General features: G+C 41.2%; 1 protein-coding gene across 3 annotated transcripts in view; it reads left to right on the top strand.

Annotated features, from left to right (window-relative positions):
• Positions 1–20,359, top strand: part of nrp2b (neuropilin 2b) — a 94,646-nt gene that overhangs the window by 10,679 nt on the left and 63,608 nt on the right. For all 3 annotated transcript variants that reach the window (XM_046053738.1, XM_046053736.1, XM_046053737.1), the window contains exons 2-3: positions 2,161–2,341; positions 14,675–14,856. In XM_046053738.1, coding sequence (XP_045909694.1) covers positions 2,161–2,341; positions 14,675–14,856 — 363 coding nt within the window. The remainder of the gene's footprint in view (positions 1–2,160; positions 2,342–14,674; positions 14,857–20,359) is intronic.

Below are 20,359 nucleotides of genomic sequence, written 5' to 3'. Positions count from 1 at the left end.
AAAAGTGGTGTTTGGCTGAGGGTGCTGTGAGATTCCAGAGTGGTTAAACACTAATCCAGGTGGGGTTGAGATGAAATGCGTCTGGCCGGGTTATGTAGGCCTTGTAACTCTACTCCTGTATTACTGTATGTCACCAGGGAGATTGTAAACAGATTGGAGGAGATAGACAGGACTAGTTGGCTCACAGCATGACTAAAGGAAAGACAGACAGAGGCAGAGAGATATAGAGGGGTGATCACTAATTGTTTGCAGACAGTGTGAGGTAGACACCAGATATAGATGCCAAAGTGTCAGTCACTGCGTACTGTGTGCCGAGCTCTGACCTTCACTTTCATCTTCCCTCGCTGACTCTTGAGTGCGTGAGTGTACGTGCATCGTTCCACGCGCATACATATTCGCAGCCATGATGGGGAAAAAAGTGAGATTTAAGATGCTGAGAGTTTGTTTTACCCTCCTATCCGAATTTGTTATGAGGATTGTGTTCGATAAAGTGTTTACGCTGTGTGTGTGTGTGTGTTAATGTTTGCATGTGTGACTCCTCTCAGAGTAGATTTACAGTAGCCAGGAGTCTATTTATAGCGTTAAAATATGTTGTATTCTGCTGAGTAGTTTGAGTTGCCTATGTCACCTCACTCAGCACAGCATAGCACAGCGGGCTAGACGCTGGCACAGACCAGAAAGTTACAAAACGTCTTCACAAAGATTAGCAGTTGTTTTTTTTTTATGAGGCTGGTTTCTTGAGGCACATTTAGCTCTGATTGAAACCATAATATAGACTGCCAGGAGCCCCGATTGTAAGTTTGTTCTTTCTCTCATAAACAGGAAATTATCTAAGGGGTTGTTTACCGGCCAAACACTTCCCAGCAAGCAGCCGACATTCACAGATGCTGTTTTTATTAGCTTAACCTGGCCATCATTTAGCCCACAATATTTGTGGAAAATTCATCTGCTTAGGTCCAAATGAACAGTGTAATCACAGTTTTGTGCAGGAATAATTCCTTGGATAAATTAGTTCTTCCAAAGCAGCATTCCACTTAATGAAAGAGAAGCACTTGATTTTAGTACATTTAAGATATTTGTCTAAAATAACTCATTTATCTGCAAGCACTGGCCGACACTATTACTTATATTATCTACTTTTTGGGGATATTAAATGAACAAACTAACAACTTTGGTTATTGAGTCAGATTGTGGCTTGCACTGTGCTATTTTATTGGATGCGCTGGGGCTTTAGAAAGATGGTAGTCAGTATATCCATCCACCATGATGGTTTAACTTTTTTTGCGGATCTTTAACAAAGAAGACGTTTAGTTCAAGCAGAAGGTCCGCACAGCCCATCAAACCGGGCAGCCTCCATGGTGTATAATAGATGCCACAGATGTAATACAGTAGAGTTGTGTGTGTGTTATGCCGTTGGGTGTCACAGTAATATATGAGTTACCCATCAGTGTCAGGGTACATCTGCGGCAGTGAATGAGTGGCATTGTTTATGACACGACGCAGACATATGACTGCTGACAAGTGGATCCGCTCTGTCACAGTAACTGTGGCATCTGGAGGACACGTTCACTGCGTGTGTGCGTGTGTGTCAGTCTTCATAGGTCAGAATAGAGTCTTTGTATGTCATGAGGCTGAGTTGACCTTTGACACCACATCCACATAGACACACACACACACGTCTTTGTTTCTCATATCCTGTCTTTGCAAACACAACTCTTAACTGCATTTTATCAGTTTTGCCCTTTTCATAATGCTTAATGAACAAATATGTAAAGAACTATTGACGTCCTCCTGGTCAGTCATGACAAGCAAGCGTACATTGACCCTGATGGTACTCTAGACTTATATCTGCTGCTGTGAGGAAAGCTATATGCCTGCCACTTTATTCTCCCTTTCTTTTGTCTTAGCTGTTTTGATCACATTTACAAACACTAATCAATGCCCTTATTCCAGTGTGTGAACTTGAGTATTAACCTATGGAAAAATATTGAGCATAATCACTGTTTTCATCAAAGCTTTCAGTGCTTTCACTACTTGTATAGGAAGATTTTCATACATTACAGTGGACCAAAGCCATAGAATATAAACATATTTCTGAATCCACTTTTTTTTACTTGTATATAAGATTATTTCACTTTCTATCTCCCTCTCCCCATCCAGCGTCTGAACCATGCGGTGGCAATTTAGATGCCAGTGATGCTGGCTACATCACCACCCCGGGCTACCCGCTGGAGTACCCACCTCACCAGAACTGCCGCTGGATCATCACAGCCCCCGAGCCTTCACAACGCATCGTCCTCAACTTCAACCCGCACTTTGAGATAGAGAAGCTGGACTGCAGGTAAAGACAGGATGGACGGATGGATGGGTGGATTTTAAAGGCATAGGGTCGGGGGCGGCAAACAAAGTGACCTAGAGAAAAATAGTTAAAAAGAGTGAGTTCAAAGATAGATGTGAAGATTTGGAGAGCTTGAGAGGTTAGATTGCAACTTGGATGGGAAGTGAGGGGAGTTTACAACACTGTGAAAAAACTTCCTGTGTCTTCTGAGTTTCTGTCTCCACCAGCCTGTCTCTGTGAGAGAGTTGTTGGGTGTATTGGGTGAACTTCAGCCCACTCTCCTCCTGTTTCTCTGGCTTTAGCTATCCCGTAATAATCACGATGGGACCTCCCTTGGTCCCTTGTCTCTAATTATCAAAGTCTAATTACAACACATTTACTGTTCCAGGATACTTTTCACACTTAGGAAGAATTAACACAGATTAGAGGATTTTTGTGTCCATCATTGTTTTTGGCTTTTTGGCTTTGGTTGCGTGGTTAGACTGCAAGAAAGGCAGGCGGTTCTGCAGCATGAAATAAAAATACAGCACACAAAGATAAAGGCAGACAGAAAGACAAGCAGGGATGCTGGGAAATCATGGAAGAATGCTGGCAGAAAGGTATGAGACAAGGAGCAAACACAAATTTAATCTTACTGATGGAATGCTGGCAGAAAGTTATATCCTAAATCTTACTAATAGTAAATCCATGTTTATAGGTTTCAAGATACTTTTAAGTGGAATATGAAAGAACATTAAATTTTAAAAAGAGTCACATATGGGATAAGAAGGGACATGGAGCAAAACATCAGATAATATTTCCAGGAATTTAGGTGAATTGAAGTCATGTTAACTTGTATAGACCAATTTACGCAGTCATACTGGGCTTTTTGGGCCAGCATCTGCAATGGTGATCTAGCACAAGCACTGAAAAAGACAAACACATTATACATACTGAGAGACATTATAGGTTACTCTATTAAAAAAGAGAGATCCCCTTTCCACAGATGGCCACGGGTGCAATAGAAGCTGCAGCTCATAAAATGGCAATTACACAAATACAACAAGATGATTGCAAGTTCAATATTTATGTAATAAAACCAACTAAACAAGTTAAACAAAAACAATTGGATGACTCATTTTATTAGGCGTGCAGTGCAAAAGCAATTGTTTTTATTAAAAAAAAAAACATGGACAGATTCTGAGACAGGGTAGCTACTAATCATCTGAGCTGAAGACATACACACAAAACACAAAAACATATAAATGCCTTTACTGATGTTTTCGTCTTGTGTCATTTGCCTTACTGTACATGAAACTACACATAGTAGTGGTCCCTGCTTGGCACTATATGTATAACACAGGCAGAGGAGCAGACAAATACAGAAACACACACACACAAGCACACACACTTCCCCCCTCACTCCCATTATGTCTCTGTTCCGGTGCTTTCCCATCCAGTTATTAACATTTCAGCCATATCAATTATAGATAGGTGAATTTCCCCACTCAGATGTACCAAAATCATTCAGACATTTCTTTGTCAGAATTGAAGCATCAATATTTCACCGGCTGGCTGTTTGTTGAAACGCTGAAAGGGTGAAAAGGCCCGCTGTGCTCTGCTCTGTTTTGTTTTACTTTCACACTGTGCTGTAGGAATGAAAAACATGCTTCTCTGTCTGTCTCCCTGTCCTCGTCATTTTTCAGTTTTACTCTGCAGTTCCTATTCTCGGATCAGTTTAATGCATTCGATGCTCTCTCTCGCTGTCTGTCTACCCCTCTCTTTCCCTTCTCCCCTCTTTTTTCTCTCCCCCTGCCCTCCTTTCCTCTTTCTCTTTGACTTTCTTACATCCATTTATAGTCCAGTAGTTTTCCCAGGAGGAGAAAATCTGATTGAACTGCTAGAAACAACAGGCTCTGATTTATTTATTATGGTATTGACATTCAGTATGTGTGTATTTATGGTTGTTCTTCAATGAAAGACTTTTGGTTTGTGTCTAAACATAGTTTCAGGCTGCTTCCAGTAATGACAAGTTAAATTTTTTGAAAAGTAATTGTGGAACCATGCCAATAAGAGTGAGGTATTTGCAGTGTTGGTGGTAACATCTCAAGACTAATAGGCTGTTATTTACAAGTCTCCTACAGCGCAGAGCTATTTAAGTCTACAGGCGCCTGGAGCGTGCATGTCTGTGTTTGTGTGTGTGCGCAGGGGTAGCCTGAAATTGAGGTGTGTGTCTGTTGGGGAGCAGACATGCGTGGTCACCCTGTGATTGTCGGCAACAACCCTGAGACACACACACACACACACACACACACACACACACACACACACACACACACACACACTGAAACACACTTTTGCCCCTCTAATTTTTCTCGCTTCATCAGATTAATTTAACATGGTCATGAGAACATTATCCATATGTTCCCTTTCTCAAGCTTGTAGATTACAGCTTTGAGATGCAGAAAACGGCAGTTAATCCTCAGTTTAAGAAGAGGAGAATACACACAGACACGCACACACACTCATCTCGTTGAGACAAAGGAGTCATCTGTGTTTGTAGACAAAGACTACATTATGAACAGGCAATATGGTTCCCCACTGTCTCTCTCTATCGTATAAGAAAACTCATGATATGGTTGCATCTGTCTTTCACAAAAACATTTATCAACACACACACACACACTCACACACAAACAGCACTGTTATGTCAGTGTGCCCCTGGTCAGACAAGGTTTTTTTTATTATGTCACTATGTTGAAGCAATCTAATCTGTTATGGCCCTGATTGCAATTTAAGATGGTAATCTGTAATCTATAATGCATCACATTTTGTCAAGCACTCCACTGGCTCGGCAGGCAAAATCGATGGAGTGGCGGTCAGACAGAGAGAGATGTTTTCATTAAGATTCATATACAGTAGCAATTTAAATGCCGGGAGGCAGCTGGAGGGAGATAAATAGGACGACTGACAGACAGCTTTGTGCCCCTACTAAGATCAGTATAGCCATGACCAATCATGACTCCCATAACTTCCTGTTTCATCACATGACAGGCACCATGGTACTACATCTGTTCATCATTGGTGACAGGGATGAGTTATAACCCAACAGCTATGTTTGTTGTGTGAGATAAGAAGACTGATACCTGTACAAAAAATGTTAGCTTAGTGTCCAAGACTCTTAGAAGTCCCTGAGACCAGCCACGAAATAGCCTGACACATAACTTGCAGAAAAAGCACAACCTGTCAGCTTTTGTGCGGAATTAACAAACAAGATATAACATGTTAATTAGTAGGCATTCCAGGTGTTGTTGTTGGTGATTTTTATTACCTTTTTATTACCCAGCCCTTGTGCTAAGCTAAGGTGCTGCTGACTCCACCTTCATATTTACTGCACAGACATGAGAGTGGTATGAGTCTTTTCCTCAACTCTGGGCTAAAAAAAGGAAACAAGCACACTTCCCGAAAATGTTAAAGTACAGCTTTAACCCTGCCAATGACACAGCAACAAGTCTGGTTGTTGTTGTCTGACAGTGTTTTTAGACATATGCCTCTTTACTTGGAGTTTTCTATGAATGTATTGGAGAGAAAAGCCATTTAATAGGCTTGTATTTGTATTCATTGAATAGAGAACAGCACCTCTCTTAAATGATACATACTTACTATACTTTTCATCTGACAGAAAGTGATATTCTCCGTGTCAACTACCTTTCAACTACCAAGAGAGTTAAGGTCAAAGAATTTTTTTTTAAGTGTACAGTATGTAGCCTGTTGAGGCAGCGGCTGGTTGTCTACTCCACATTTTCCTCTTAGCTCACTGCACTGCTCTGTCTCTGATAGCAAGATCTCTATTTGGAGTGTTTGGAAAGAAGGTGCGCACACACACACACACACACACACACACACACACACACACACACACACACACACACAGCTGCTTAGGGAAAAAGTGCAGCGTCAGGGTCCATTGAGGGCAGGCTCAAATCATCCTGACAGCTCCCTCCTCTCTTTCTCTCTCTCTCTCTCTCTCTCTCTCTCTCTCTCTCTCTCTCTCTCTCTTTCTCTCTCTTTCCTCTCTCCTCCATTCATCTCACCCTCCCTCACTCCTCCTGCGCCCTCACCACCGCCCAATGGAGCCCATCTATCATCTTTCATCTGCTCTTGAGCCTTCCTCTGTCCCACCTTCTTTTCCCTCTTCGTCCCTGCAAGCCTCTTTCTTCATCACCTCTCTTCTCCTTATGTCTTCCTCTTATCTAATTTCTCTCCTTCTTTCCTTCCCTCCTTCCTGTATCCTCACCATCATCCCTCTGCAATGTGCCAATCTTTTATAGGCCAAATCATTATTCAGCATTGCATATGAGAAAACACCAGCAGCAAGCCAAAATGCCACACTCCTCCTTTTCTCTGTTTTGTCTCTCTTCCTCTCTTATTTTCTCATCTCCTTCCCCTACTCCTTGTCTCCCTCTTTAAAATGCTTCTGTTCTTATCTCTTTATCATTATAGACTTTTCCTCAGCCTATATCTGTCTTCATCCTCGTTTATCCTTCAGTCTGTGTCTATCCATCACTTAAATCCCCTTTCTTTATGTCTGTCTCTTATTCTCATCCTCTCCTCATTCTCCACCCTCTCCAGTCCTCCTTTACCTCACATCACACCCAAGTCAGATGCTATCTGCAATATTGATATGAGAGAAACACACACACATGCCCACATACACTTGCATAAACAAGAGTACAAATGCACACACACACAAAAACACACAGACACACACAGAGGTGTGAATATTTTGGGGCTTTCAAATAAACTCATATACAGTGAAAGCACAACAAGCAGACAGGCACGTAGGCAGTTTCACGGTTATGTGGCTTACACAATAAGTGTGGAGTAAAGCAGTGAGTTAAGAAGTGATTTATATGACAGAGAAGCTGCAGTCAACGATAATGGTTTCACTAATGATTTAGACCTTGTCTTTGTACTCTGCCTGAATCAATCATTTAACTTCATGCTGGCTAGCTCTGTCTTCTCCTCTCCTCTTCTTTTGTCCCCTTTTCTCTCAGTAACCCACCTTAACACAAGCATCTAGTATAATCTGAATCAACTGCTTTAATATGAACCTTGTAAAACACATTTTACCTGTAAAGTACATGCAATGTGATGGAAAGTTTGCAATGTTTGATCATATGCACACATACAGACACACCTGATCTGCAGGCAAAAGTCCTGGGGACATGACCAAGAGAAGAGCAAAAGGTGGAGTGATGTGATGTGACACTGGCCTTAGGGCAGGAGGGGGAAAAAAATAAAAAGTTGGCTGGAGAGATGAAGAGACTGGATGACAGAGAGAGGAAGAGAAGAGGAACAGTATTCGGAGTGACAGTGGATGTTCAGTTACCAGCTGTGGGCATTTAGCAGCTGCCTGCATGTTTAAATTAACATCACAGTGACTCTACCAGCAGGAGAGTCATGCGTCCAGACAAGCATCCCAGAACAAAGCTGAAAGACAGTGTTATTAGAAAGCTAAAGAGAGACGAGCCAAGAGAACACCATGGGACCCAGATGTGCGTTACAACACAGTTTGAGGTTTATTTACCAGCTTTCGATAAATCTAGGCAGCAGGCAAACATTTAGGCAGCAATAACTCTAGCTGCCTAAAAAGGGATATGAAACCTTTTGCTTAAAACATGTCCAGTGTAATCATCTCACCCCATTTACCCAGAGACCTCATTCACTACTATCTGTATAATAGACACTCAATAGTTTACTCAGTAGTGAGCAATAAATTCAGACACTCAATAATTATTATCAATTTCCGTCACACAATATATGTAGTGGATACATTTACACAGTCAGAATTCAAGCACCCAAATAAAATGGCTTAGGGTAAATGTAGTGCACTGTCCAGCAAATAGGCAGTGCATTTGGACACAACCCGATGGATGCAGAAAAAATGTCAGGAATTTCAAGAATTGTTAAGATCCAAGGTGGAGATTTTAGGAAATCTCTCTCTCTCTCTCTCTCTCTCCACACACACACACACACACACACACACACACACACACAGGTAATATAGGTAAGGATGATAATATCAGTGCTCTGATTTACAGACACTCCCTGAGGCCCTGAAGGTCTGCCTGATCAATGTCTGTTACTGTAATCATTGAGTGTGTGTGTGTGTGTGTGTGTGTGTGTGTGTGTGTGTCTTTGAAGGACTGACCCTGATCAATGTGTGTTAAAGCCATAATGAGGAATCGATTGGTTGTCCTGGAGACTACTGCTGGACACACACACACACACACACACACACACACACACACACACACACACACTGTCTATCTGTCTGCAGTAATAGGCCTATTACTTGATAACAGTGAAGTCAGTCATCCTCCTCACTCTCTATTAACTGCTTCATGACTATGGCTGCTTTTGCTCTACACAGGTAGATGAATATACTATATATACATAGCGCGAGTGTGTGGGTCATATAAACTTGAACACACACCAAATTAAAACAAATAACTTCAGTGGTTCAGGGCTTCTCCACAAGTCCATGCAAACAAATAATTTTACCATGATTAACTTACTGTGAATAGCTTTGGCTACCAATGACAATTAGTACAGTTTGAGACCCTGCTAACAACTTTCAGAAACCTATTTCTAGACTGAGGCAATAGCTATGATGGCTATATGGACTGCAAGTGATACTTTTAATTGTATAACAATCTAATGTTCCCCTGTATTAATTGAGTAGTAATATGCAAGAGGCTTTTTCAGCTTGGATTTGGTGTTTTTGCACTGTCTGTGAACATTAAGAATACTCTTTCTGGCTCTACTGTATGTTTCAAATACAGTATAATGCTGGCTTATGAATGTGTAGTGTTTGAAATTCTTTGTCTCCAGGGATGTACATTCACGAGAATAAGAAGTAGGAATAAGTCAGAAGCATCAGTAGCAGCTGCTGAACTGGAGCCTATCGTGCCTTATGGGAATTGTCAGTGCTGCTGGAGGCATCTTTGAACAGTAAGAAGATTGGTCTGAATCCACCACCTCCATAACTGTTCTTGTCCTGCAGGGAGCCTAACAGTCCAGTTTAGTTCGCAGTGAACCAACCATGTTGAAATAAATTTTACTTGAATTTTGTTGCAGCATTCAATGAATGTAGAAGTAAAAAATAAAGGGTGCGCATATGCATGTATGAATCTACTCATAGTTGACAGTTTCAGTTCCTCTAAAAATGTTTGTTTGGAGCCACTGATGATTTCACTTCTCTTTCAGTGGAATGTGCATGAGAATATAGCAAAGCTAAAGCTAAAGTATGGTCTTCCTTATTTGTTAGAAAAAACAGTAATAATTTGTAAAAATATTTATTTCAAATTCCAGAGAGTGCCTTCTGGAGCTGATTCAAACTGCGTCCAGACTTTCTCTGTATTTATCACACAAACATACAAAACACATACAAGATATATATTTATTAATATTGTATGACATGGTAATGTTTTAATTGAATTTCATTGTCTTTACTCAACATCTTGACAAATGTCACACAAGTCTGGCCTGCTTTCAGCTCTTTTTAGTGTGTGTGTGTGTGTGTGCCACCGCATCGGCACCCCCGATGTTTGAAAGAAACGTGCAGGTGTAAAAAGACAACTCCCCGACTAAAGAGGGAGAGAGAGAACTTGTGAAAGGCAATTAAGGCCAAGGCAGAGAGGAGGGGTGTGAGGGAGGAGGGGCGGGAGTGCATCTGTATCCAAACATTTTCCTTGGTTCACGTCAGAAAGACTTTGGAGAGCTTTCTCGCTCGTGAAACACCCCAACCCCCAAAACACACACAGAAGCACAGGCACACAAGACTCTCCCCTAATGTCAGATCTCTGTCAGTTACGTTGACTTCCACAACCCAATCTGTGCTTACAATCCATCACGAATGCCTCATCTTTACAGCTGTAACCTCCCATGTTTCATGTTTTGGAACCTACGTTTGTTTTTTTGATCATTTCCCTCATGTACGCAAGGAAAAAAAACATCGCTTACAGCGCTGGTTAACAAGAGAATTTCAGAGAAAAGTGGGGGAGAAACAAATTCAGACTTCTTGTCATTCCCTATGGCAAGTTTCAGAAAATCACTGATTGGCTGCCATGAAATATATTGGGGGAGAGGAAAGAGAGAGAGATGATGGGATTAAACAGTTTGTTAGAAGCTGTGCACCTCCTACACAGAGACAGATTGAAGGAAACCTCAAACCCGTCTATAGATCCATCTGAATGCATGGCCACAGGCTCTGTGTGTTTGCCAGCGTGACTATGTGTGAGACCGAGAGTTTGTGTGTTTGCGCAGGTCTCTTGCGTATGTGTGTGTGCTGACTTAGAAGTAGCAGTGGATGTCTTTCTGCCTTCTCCTAAAGGCACAGAGCTGCAGGGAGGGAGGAAGGGATGGAGGGACACCTGTCTCTGTCAGTCTGAGGGGAGGAGTTGGCAGTGTAAATGCAGTGTCATGTTCTCTCTCTGACCACGTCCACACTTTTGTTTTGGTGGTTCATCCACACACCTGCAAACAGCAGAGCTTTTCGAAACAGCCTCCACAGTAGTAGTTAAGCAGTTAACTTTCTGTTGGCTCTAACCCTTTCTATGATCATTTACTTTTAATGTGAACATAGCCAAACACGTAGTATTTTGTGATCATGAAATAGTGACTTTATAGCACCGGCACAGGGGTTTCTGTATGGCTGGTTAACAGGTAGCTGTGATCAAATCAGGTTTTTATACTCATTCAACTATCTGACAACAGAAACTATGTAAAGAGAACAGCTAAACTGTGAGTTTGGCTCTGTTAAAATACAGTAATGCTGATGATTGAAAGAAGGAGGGGTCAAAATGGATTAAACCAGCTGAGACTCAACAGAATCACTGGGGCTGTCTCACTCTTCACTAGCAATAGCATTTGTTGCCAACAGAAACAGGACAAAGAAGAAGAGATTTAGCCATTTTCCTGTTGTTAATAAACGGTAGTTTTAAATTCAAATATTCACAAATTCTAATATCCTCTCTTTCCCCCCTACGTGCCTCCTCTGCCTCGCCCACGCATTGGCTCTTGGCCACGGGTTATGTGCCTGACTACACGCTAAAGAAAGCTAGAGAGGAAGAGGGGATAGAGAGAGAAAAGGAAGATGACTAAGAATGATTTCAAATTAAAGAAAAAAGTTGGACAGAGAAACAGTTCAAAATGAAAAGGGAAAGAGTCAGAAAGAAAAAGAGATCTTCTGTGAATACCACCAGCCCCTTAACAAAGTTGTCATTTCAGAAAAGAGGAGGAGGAAACTCTCTCTGGGATGAGGTGTTCTCTTGGGAAAATATGACAGGAACTGTGACACACACACACACACAGATGCACACAAACATGCTAACAGTGCAGTGACAGCTTGCGTCATAACTGTGGTGTTAGTTCTGCGCAAAGTAGACACAAAGCATGATGGGAGAGTGGGAGGTGTTTGACTCTCATTATGTCAGGAGCTTGCTCACCTGTCAGAAAAACACAGAAAACACACACACTCGCATGAAGACGTGAACTGCATGTGCATTGCATGCACATACACAGTGAGAGACCCACAGTCTTTTGTGTTCCGGTACCCACATTACACTGTGTCTATGCACAATAGAGTACATCTGTACACTTGGCAGCCTTTTATAATGCTATGAGGGTTCTGTAGTGTTGAATCCACTCCTATTGTCTGTGGTTTCTTCATGTCTTATTGTTACAAGACAAGAGGTAATAAGACGAACACACACACACATGCACACACACACACACATTTGATAACTCTGTCACTCTGACAGCTAGGATTACAGTGTAACACAGCATAAAATATCCACCTCTTATTTGATCTTGTCAGCTCATGTCGAGTCATGTGAAACTAGGTCTGTGTATGTGTAAGTTTTGTGTCTATTTGAGTGTATGTGTGTTGGAAATAATATAATTTCAAACAACGTCCCCCCCAAGTGACAAAGCCAATGTGTGTGTGTGTGTGTGTGTGTGTGTGTGTGTGTGTGTGTGTGTGTGTGTGTGTTTTGGCAGCCAAGTTCAGGAATGATAGTCCACAAAATGGTGAATACATTCTAACAAATAGTGAAAAGATTAACACTCCTTTTATATCCATCTTTAATGTGTCTGTACAGTAGTAACAAAACACCATGTGTGGTACTTTTACCATCCCATAGCACATGAAACCTGCTTAACTTACGTAAAGCATACATCTTAAACTGTATGAAAAAGACAAGATACTTTCAGTACTTTTGGGGTTGAGGAGTGTTCATTTGATTACTCTAGAGAGATGTAGAAAGCTCAAGATTGGAGCAATTAACTGCAGTGGGGCCAGGATTGATTGATAGGATGGGCGAAGATGTGAAAGTTAGGCTGTAAGAAAAGCCCTATTTGAAATTTAATTCACTTAACTTAGAATTCAGCTTCATGTCTTCTTTCATGGCAAGTTACTCAAGGAATTTCTTTCCAGGAAGCTATTTTAGAGGCAGGCAGGTGTGTCTTTGGTATCCAGACACAGAGGCAACACTCCTGCTGTGGGTCTGGAGACAGGTCCTAACACTTGTGGTCAGAAAACATGAAAGAAATAGGAATAAAAATAGTTTTCAAGTCAGAACCTCCCCTTTATGGATAGAAAAAAAGTCCCAGGCTGCTTTTTGATATGTAATGCTCAGCAAAAGCTATATAAATGTTTATTTTTAGTTATACTGAGATTTTAATGTGCATCATTCATAGCTTTTTGTATGTAAGAAAAATACAAATACCTATAAAGAAGTAGTAGCACTTGTGACATGATACAACAGAAAAAATGTCACTTTAATGTCAATTGTTGATATTCCCATTGTGTTTAGTGTTTGTGTTCTGAATCCTCGCTAATCAAACATCAACATTATCAGTTATAATTCAGCCCAGTCCCCCTATAACAGTCTGCAAAAAGTGTGAGATATTTCTAAGGAATGAAAAACCAGGAAATGCAGAAGCGACCTAAATCCACTCTAAAAAGTGGAAAATGTGAATTTCTCTGTGCACTGAAGGCCCTCAGGCGGTTCAAACATTATTGAATTAGACCTGGGCAAAGATGTAAACTACAGTCATGTGTTCCACATTAATCCTTTTCTAGCATCAAAGGCTGCAGGGTTCATCTATAGTTCAAAAAGCCTTGCACACTCTCGCACACCCTCACTTTGACCCTAGTGTAACATTAAAGAGGTGTGAGGTACGTTTTCTTGTATTAATAATTTCTTGTACAATGCAAGACTTGTTTGGTTGTCATTTCTTTTGAAAGTACTGCTTAATTATCATCAAACTTGTAAAAAGACAAAGTGTTGATGGTGCAGTGGGTAAGACACTTGCCTTTGGTGTGAGAGACCATTGTGTCCCTGAGCAAGACACTTAACCCCTTGTTGCTCCAGAGGCGTACGACCTCTGACATATATAGCAACTGTAAGTCGCTTTGGATAAAAGCGTCAGCTAAATTAATTCATATGTAATTAAGTTTAAAGAGTAGAAAATCCATTAAATTAATCGTGTGAGATTGGGAATCAGTTTTTTTCTTTTGAATTTCTAAAATGTGGTTGACTCACTGTTTCCTAATGCAAGCTGAAGGGAAGCACATCATCTTTACATACACACTCTCCTTTTGTTTGTATTATAATATAGTTATAATCCATAAAATAGTGTTCTGTAGACCATGAAGCCCTTAGCAACTGGAGTATGTAATCACTCGATTACAGTGCAGTTATAGAATTTTAAAAAGGTTTCTCTTCCTATTTTGCCTCATGCAGGTGGTTCTGTTACTCCTCCACCATCTGGGAACTGCCAATGTCTTCTGCTGCATTCATTTGAATTCTAATGACACCCATGCTTTTGCTGATAGTAACTGTGCTTTCAGAAGTCTGTCTAGCCACTGATAGATGCAAACAATTTGCTCATTACTTCCGTTTCGTGCCCAAATCCAATGTGATGCCTGCCAGATGAAACAACTACTAAAGAAAAAAAAAAGACTAATAATACCAGAGTAAAATTTAAAGGGTTTAGCAATGTCCTTTTCTCAAATTAAAAAGTCTCCTCTCCACATCCACAAAACACCTCATCAGTACATTAATTAAATGTCTGTACGTCAAGCATGTATAGCAGTAGATATTTAGTACTGTAGGTTGATAATGTTCCTGTGGTATTGCATTTCACACTCAGTGCCAGAGTTTCCACAAGCTGCAAATGTCTGGATAGTAATACAATAGTGCAGAATTGTTGTTTAATGAAGTTAATTGAAATAAACATGTATGTAGGAGAGAAGGTTTTTTACTAATATTTGTTTTTCCTCTACAGGTATGACTATGTAGAGATCCATGATGGGCCCTCAGAGACGGCTGACCTACTGGGGAAGCACTGCAGCAACATCGCCCCTGCACCAATCATATCGTCAGGGCCCTCGCTCCACATCAAGTTCGTATCGGACTACGCCCACCAGGGGGCGGGCTTCTCTCTGCGCTACGAAATCTTCAAAACAGGTAAAGGGAAAAGTTGTTTTTAATGTCTTTCACTCACACTTGCCCACAGAAAATAAGATAATTTTGACACAGGTAGTCAGACAAGGTGAGAAACACACACAGCCAGGCGTAGTTTAAAAAAAAAGAAATCAGCCAAATCACAAGTCTCCTAAGATAATAAATACTTGTAACATGTAATATATACGTGATATACGTATTCTATTAGTAGTAGAATACGCAAAGTAGACATTTTGAGAATTGTAAATTACCCTGACACTTGGACAGACTTAACAAAAATGAACAGGATATTAGAAGGATTGCACCTTTACAAACAGGCCATTAGTAACTGTATTACAAGATACTCATAGAGGACTTGATATGCTTCATTAGGTGACCAAGCCTCGTTTATCTCCCTGGTGTCATGGGAGACAGAGAAAAAGAGACGAAAGACACTGCAGAGGACCCTTGAGAGCCCTTTAGACTGTCCAGGCGAGACATTTCTCCCCTTCATGGCACTTTGTGTTTGTGTATATGTGTGTGTGCCTGACATGGCTCCCCTTCACGCTGCCATGGGTCAGCCAAAGCGAGACCAATTGAGATCAAGGGCGAGCGAGACATAGGGGTGCGTAGTGTCGGCCCCACAGCCATCTTGTCCCGTTCCCCCTGAAAGCATTCCACACATGCCTGCTTAATTGAGTCCTGAGCCCTGTTCCCCTGAGACACACACACACACACACACACACACAGAGGGCTGAGGTTACTAACACAACACGTGCGGTTGTCGGTGTTTCTCACTTGCTGGCACCAGTCTGTTGGGATTTCTTCTGTGTGTGTGTGTGTGTGTGTGTGTGTGTGTGTGTGTGTCTTTTGTGCTTGACACAGTCCACCTGATGGACTTTGAAACAACAAGGGTGTCAGTGTTCACACCCTAGCAGCCTAGGGAGCTAGAGAGAGAGAGAGAGACTGGTGAATCAATTAATTGATATTGAATATTTGACATTTTATAACAAACCAAACATAAAACATTAAACACCGCAGTGCAGTAGTTTCATGGCTAGCATTTAGATAAAGTCTGCAACGCTGTGGTCAGGGTTTGGTTGGGGTTAGTCAAAAACACGACTTGGTCATGTTGAGGGAATGGATTGGGTTAAAATAAATACTTGATTAAGGTTAAGGGCTTAAAATTTTACTACTTTTATTTTATTTCTACAATACTTGATTAAGTTTATGGAACGATCATGGCTATAGTAAAAAGAAACCTGTGACTGTCAGTATTAAACAGGAAACAAACAGCAGGCTTTCATGTAAAAGTCTGACTTTTTGTTGACCCATCCATCCACCCCATGTTCCCCTAGAGGCCGATCGAGGGCTTTGTCACTTGAATTTAAACAAATTTATTTTTTGAGCGTTTGCTGAAACATTTTAGTTTGACAGTCTGTTTAGGAGGAATCTCACCCAGGTTACCATCAAATACATATGACCAAGATCAAGTTTTTAAGGACAGCTGCTTCGATTGATGAACTATACAAAACCATAAACAGGACTTCCTCCAGTTTGTCTCTGTCTGTGTAACTTTTTTTGTGTGTGTGTGTGCGTATATTTGTGTCCAGCCTTCCCTGGCAGTAATGATGGAGCCATTTGGAACATTCAAGCTGTTGCCATACTGCTAACAAGATCTTGTTATCCTGGAAGGTGCAGCAGAACGTCTGGTTGTGTGGGTGACAAGATTTTGTGTGTGTGTGTCATTCTTACACATACTGTATAGCCTCACGATGAACTGTCTAAATATGTATCTATCTGTGCTACCCCGGCACATTCTGGTCTGTTCAACCTAAATGGAGGACGAAAAGTCTCTCCCCTCCAATGCGGTATTTCCACGGCCAGTACTTGCAGGCAAACAATATACTATATTACATTATATGTATTTAGCTGATGCTTTTACCCCAAGCAACTTACAATAATGCATTCAACCACTTGGATACAATCCAAAAATTACAAGAATTGTCTAAATACATCAGCGTTATCAAATATGCTGAACTGCTTCAAGTGCTACATTTAGAAAGAATATTAGATAGAGGAAGTGTTTTTGTGTTTTTAAGGGCCAAGATGCAGTCTGAGCAGATGAGTTTTCATTCTGAAATGGAAAATGCGTACATTTCTGCTTTCTTGATGTTTATGGGGCGCTAGTGTCACCATTGTGAAGCCAGGGCAGCAAACAGCCGGCATATATAAATATGCTCTCACTACTAGGCACAGAAAATATGAGGGAAAAACAAAGACAGAAGACGTTTCAAACACAGTTGTACTTTTTGTGATTTTTCTTTTATCTTTCTATTAAACTTAGTTTTATTTTTTATCATTCAGAAGATTGGAATTTGCAAGTTTTTTTTTTTATTTCAGTGTTTATTTTTGCATATAAAAATGTGTAAAAGAAGAATTTGTATAATCACTTAGTGGGACTCTAGCACACATTGTATAATCACTTAGTGGGAGTTTAGCACAATCCCTTCCTGTTACTGGGGTCAGTGTTTTGGAGTAGTGAGAAGGTTTGCGTGTGTGTGGGCATGTTGTCGGAGATTGTCCCCGACCCTCTGGGTGTCCTAATTACTGGACCCCTCAAAGATTAACAGTCTTATCAATCTGGAAACAGCCAACATACATATACAGAAAAACATATCTACTTGGAAAACATTTACCTAAATATATCTTCAGAACATTTGCAGAACATATAGTATATATGCACTGAGTATAAATACATGGACACATAATGCACTGACACATACATACACATGAACAAAGACTCATGCATGCTAGTGACAGACATTAAAATTAAAGGCTTGGACAAACACAAAAAATGCTTGAAACCAAAAAGAAATACACATATCATATACACTTGTTTTTGTTTACAGCTCTGTTACTATGGAAATTCTAGTACAATTCCAGCCAATACGAAAGCAGTTACCAGAATGTGGCAACCAATCAAAATCTACTGTCTAGGCAGTGCGCCCCCAGCTGTTATTGTGACCCAGAACTCACCAGACACACACGAAGAGACATATATGAATGCAGTGATGCAGGCTGGTTACTCACAAATGCAGGGCAGCTTGCATGTCTGCACGCAAATGTTACCTCACGCACACACACACACACACGCACATACACACACACACACACACACAGACTCACACAACTTATTTTTGTCACTTAGGAAGACATTTCATTGACTTACATTAATTCCCTACCTAATCTGCCCAACCCTTAACCTTCATCCTTGGGATGTAATCCATCTGTCTTCTAACTTGACCTTAACCAAAAAAACTAATCTTAAGCTTAAATTTTTAATAGTTTACTTGTGGGGACCAGCTTTTGACCTAAATGGGAAGTGAGTCCCATAGTGCAACTGTGTGAACAGATTTCTGTGAGTAACACAAGTACACACACGCACACTCCCCGGGCAGTGTAATGTGGAAGCTATTGTGGCTATCCTTCCAATAACTGCTTTTGTTTACATTCTACCAAACGCCTTTAGGCACTTCCTCTCCCCCTCTGTCCGACTACCCATCAAGTCAGTTTATTACACTGTCTAACCAATCACATTGCTCGCTCCTCCCCCCTCTGGCTTTCATTGAGGAAAGTGGATCCAGATCTGACCCAGTGAGGAGAGAAAGATGCTCCGTGGTCGAGCTAATGTAACAAATAACAGAGGTATGATTACCTTCAAAAAGTGCACAACAAACCTGAAATAGAAAATAAATCCTTTCCTTGGTCTGCATTGCAGCATATTGTGCCCTTTTGGTACACCTTCACTCAAGTGAAGATGTATGTGTTTACAGTTCATAGTACTGAAGGCAGTATTTTTCACTCTGCCAACTACTGATGGAGATTTTATGATAAAAGATTAATGTGACAGATTTTGCAGATGATTCTTCCTGGTAGAAAAGATTTGTTTACAGTGGTTTGTTCGTAAATATTAGATTAAAACAGACAGCGTTTTGAGATATGGCATATTGAACATGTTCCAAGATGCCTCAATTTCATCTACATGTCAAATTGAAGAATACGTCTGAAAAGATTTCCCTGAATTACATCATCAAAGTAATGCTGGGTTGCTTTTTAGCAAATTACATTGGTATGGCTAAAGGGATGGTTATCTTGTGACAGTTTAATTTCATATGTCAGCGGTAATTTGGTTCAATAGGGAGTTTATTATGGAGGGAAACCCCTGCTGGGATTCAGTGACAGAGGCTGAAATGTAATGTCAGAGGAGTTTTCAGCAACACAAACCTCCACCTTCAATGATGCTGAGGTGGAATCTAACCATGGAAAAAACAAGCTGTGTTTTTGCAGGAGCTGTTGAGCTGTGTGTGGGGTGTGTGTATTGTCTGTCAGTGAGACTGTATGTCAGTCCCCTCTGCATGTGTACTAATGTGCGTGCGTGACTGCGTGTGTGTGTGTGCGCACGTGTGTGTGTGTGTGAGTGTGTGCATTAGAGATTGGTGGAGGGAAGGAGCAAATAATTGTGGGTTTGATCTGACTAATAGCCCGTTGGCATGAAAGACAGTTTGAATGAAAGTAGATGTCTGCATTGCCAACTTACCAGACACACACACACACACCTACGCACCTACACACTCACACACACTCACACACACACACACAAACTGCCAGACCTTGTCCCGTCTCCCAGAGATCAGTGAGCCATAAGCACCAGCGCCAGATCTACCCAGCAACACACACACACACACACACACACACACACACACACACTTCCTCTAACCTTACCCTATAGTGAAACGTGTTTCTTTCACACTTATCCAGTTCAAACAGATGGGGAGTGAGGAGAAAAGAATAGGAAATGAAACAGTGGGAGGGAAGTGAATGATGGAGCTGCGGAGGATGAAAAGATCCATGGGAAGATGGTAAAGAAAGAACAGCAGGAGAGAAGAGAGGAAGAAAGATCAGGAGAGAAAAAGAAGGAGAAACGAATGAGGAGAGAAGTTTAGCGGGACAAAAGGGAAGTCGTAGAAAACACGCACATAGATTTAGCACAGAGCACTCTACACACAGTTTTGAATATTTTAAACAAAGTTCAAATATGTTCCCTTTTGGGTTTGAATGTACTTGAACAATAGCAAAGAAGGACAAGGAGGAGACGGGCGCCACACTGAGAGAGAACGTGGAGAAGGGACAGGAGAAAGGAGGGCAGTGTTTTTGTGATGTTCATGAACATGAAGTAATGAGAAGGGAATAAAATTGCTGCCGGCAACAGAACTGGTCAGGCGTTCACTCGACACACTCATACTGACACGCGAACACACGTAGACACACACACACGCAGACATACACTATCCAGCAACTGATTCTGCGGGGGGGGCGGCAGACGCTAGGGGTACCCGTGAGAGACAGTGTGTTTGCTTACATCTGAGGTCACTGCATGGGGGAGAAGGTTACGATAGCAAGCAAACTCTGGGAAGTGGGACAGAAAAACAGGGATATATCAGGACAAACAGACAGTCTCTGTAAC

This window comes from Micropterus dolomieu, linkage group LG07 (assembly GCF_021292245.1).
Source record: "Micropterus dolomieu isolate WLL.071019.BEF.003 ecotype Adirondacks linkage group LG07, ASM2129224v1, whole genome shotgun sequence".
Lineage (NCBI taxonomy): Eukaryota > Metazoa > Chordata > Actinopteri > Centrarchiformes > Centrarchidae > Micropterus > Micropterus dolomieu.
This window is presented reverse-complemented; position numbering and strand designations above follow the sequence as displayed.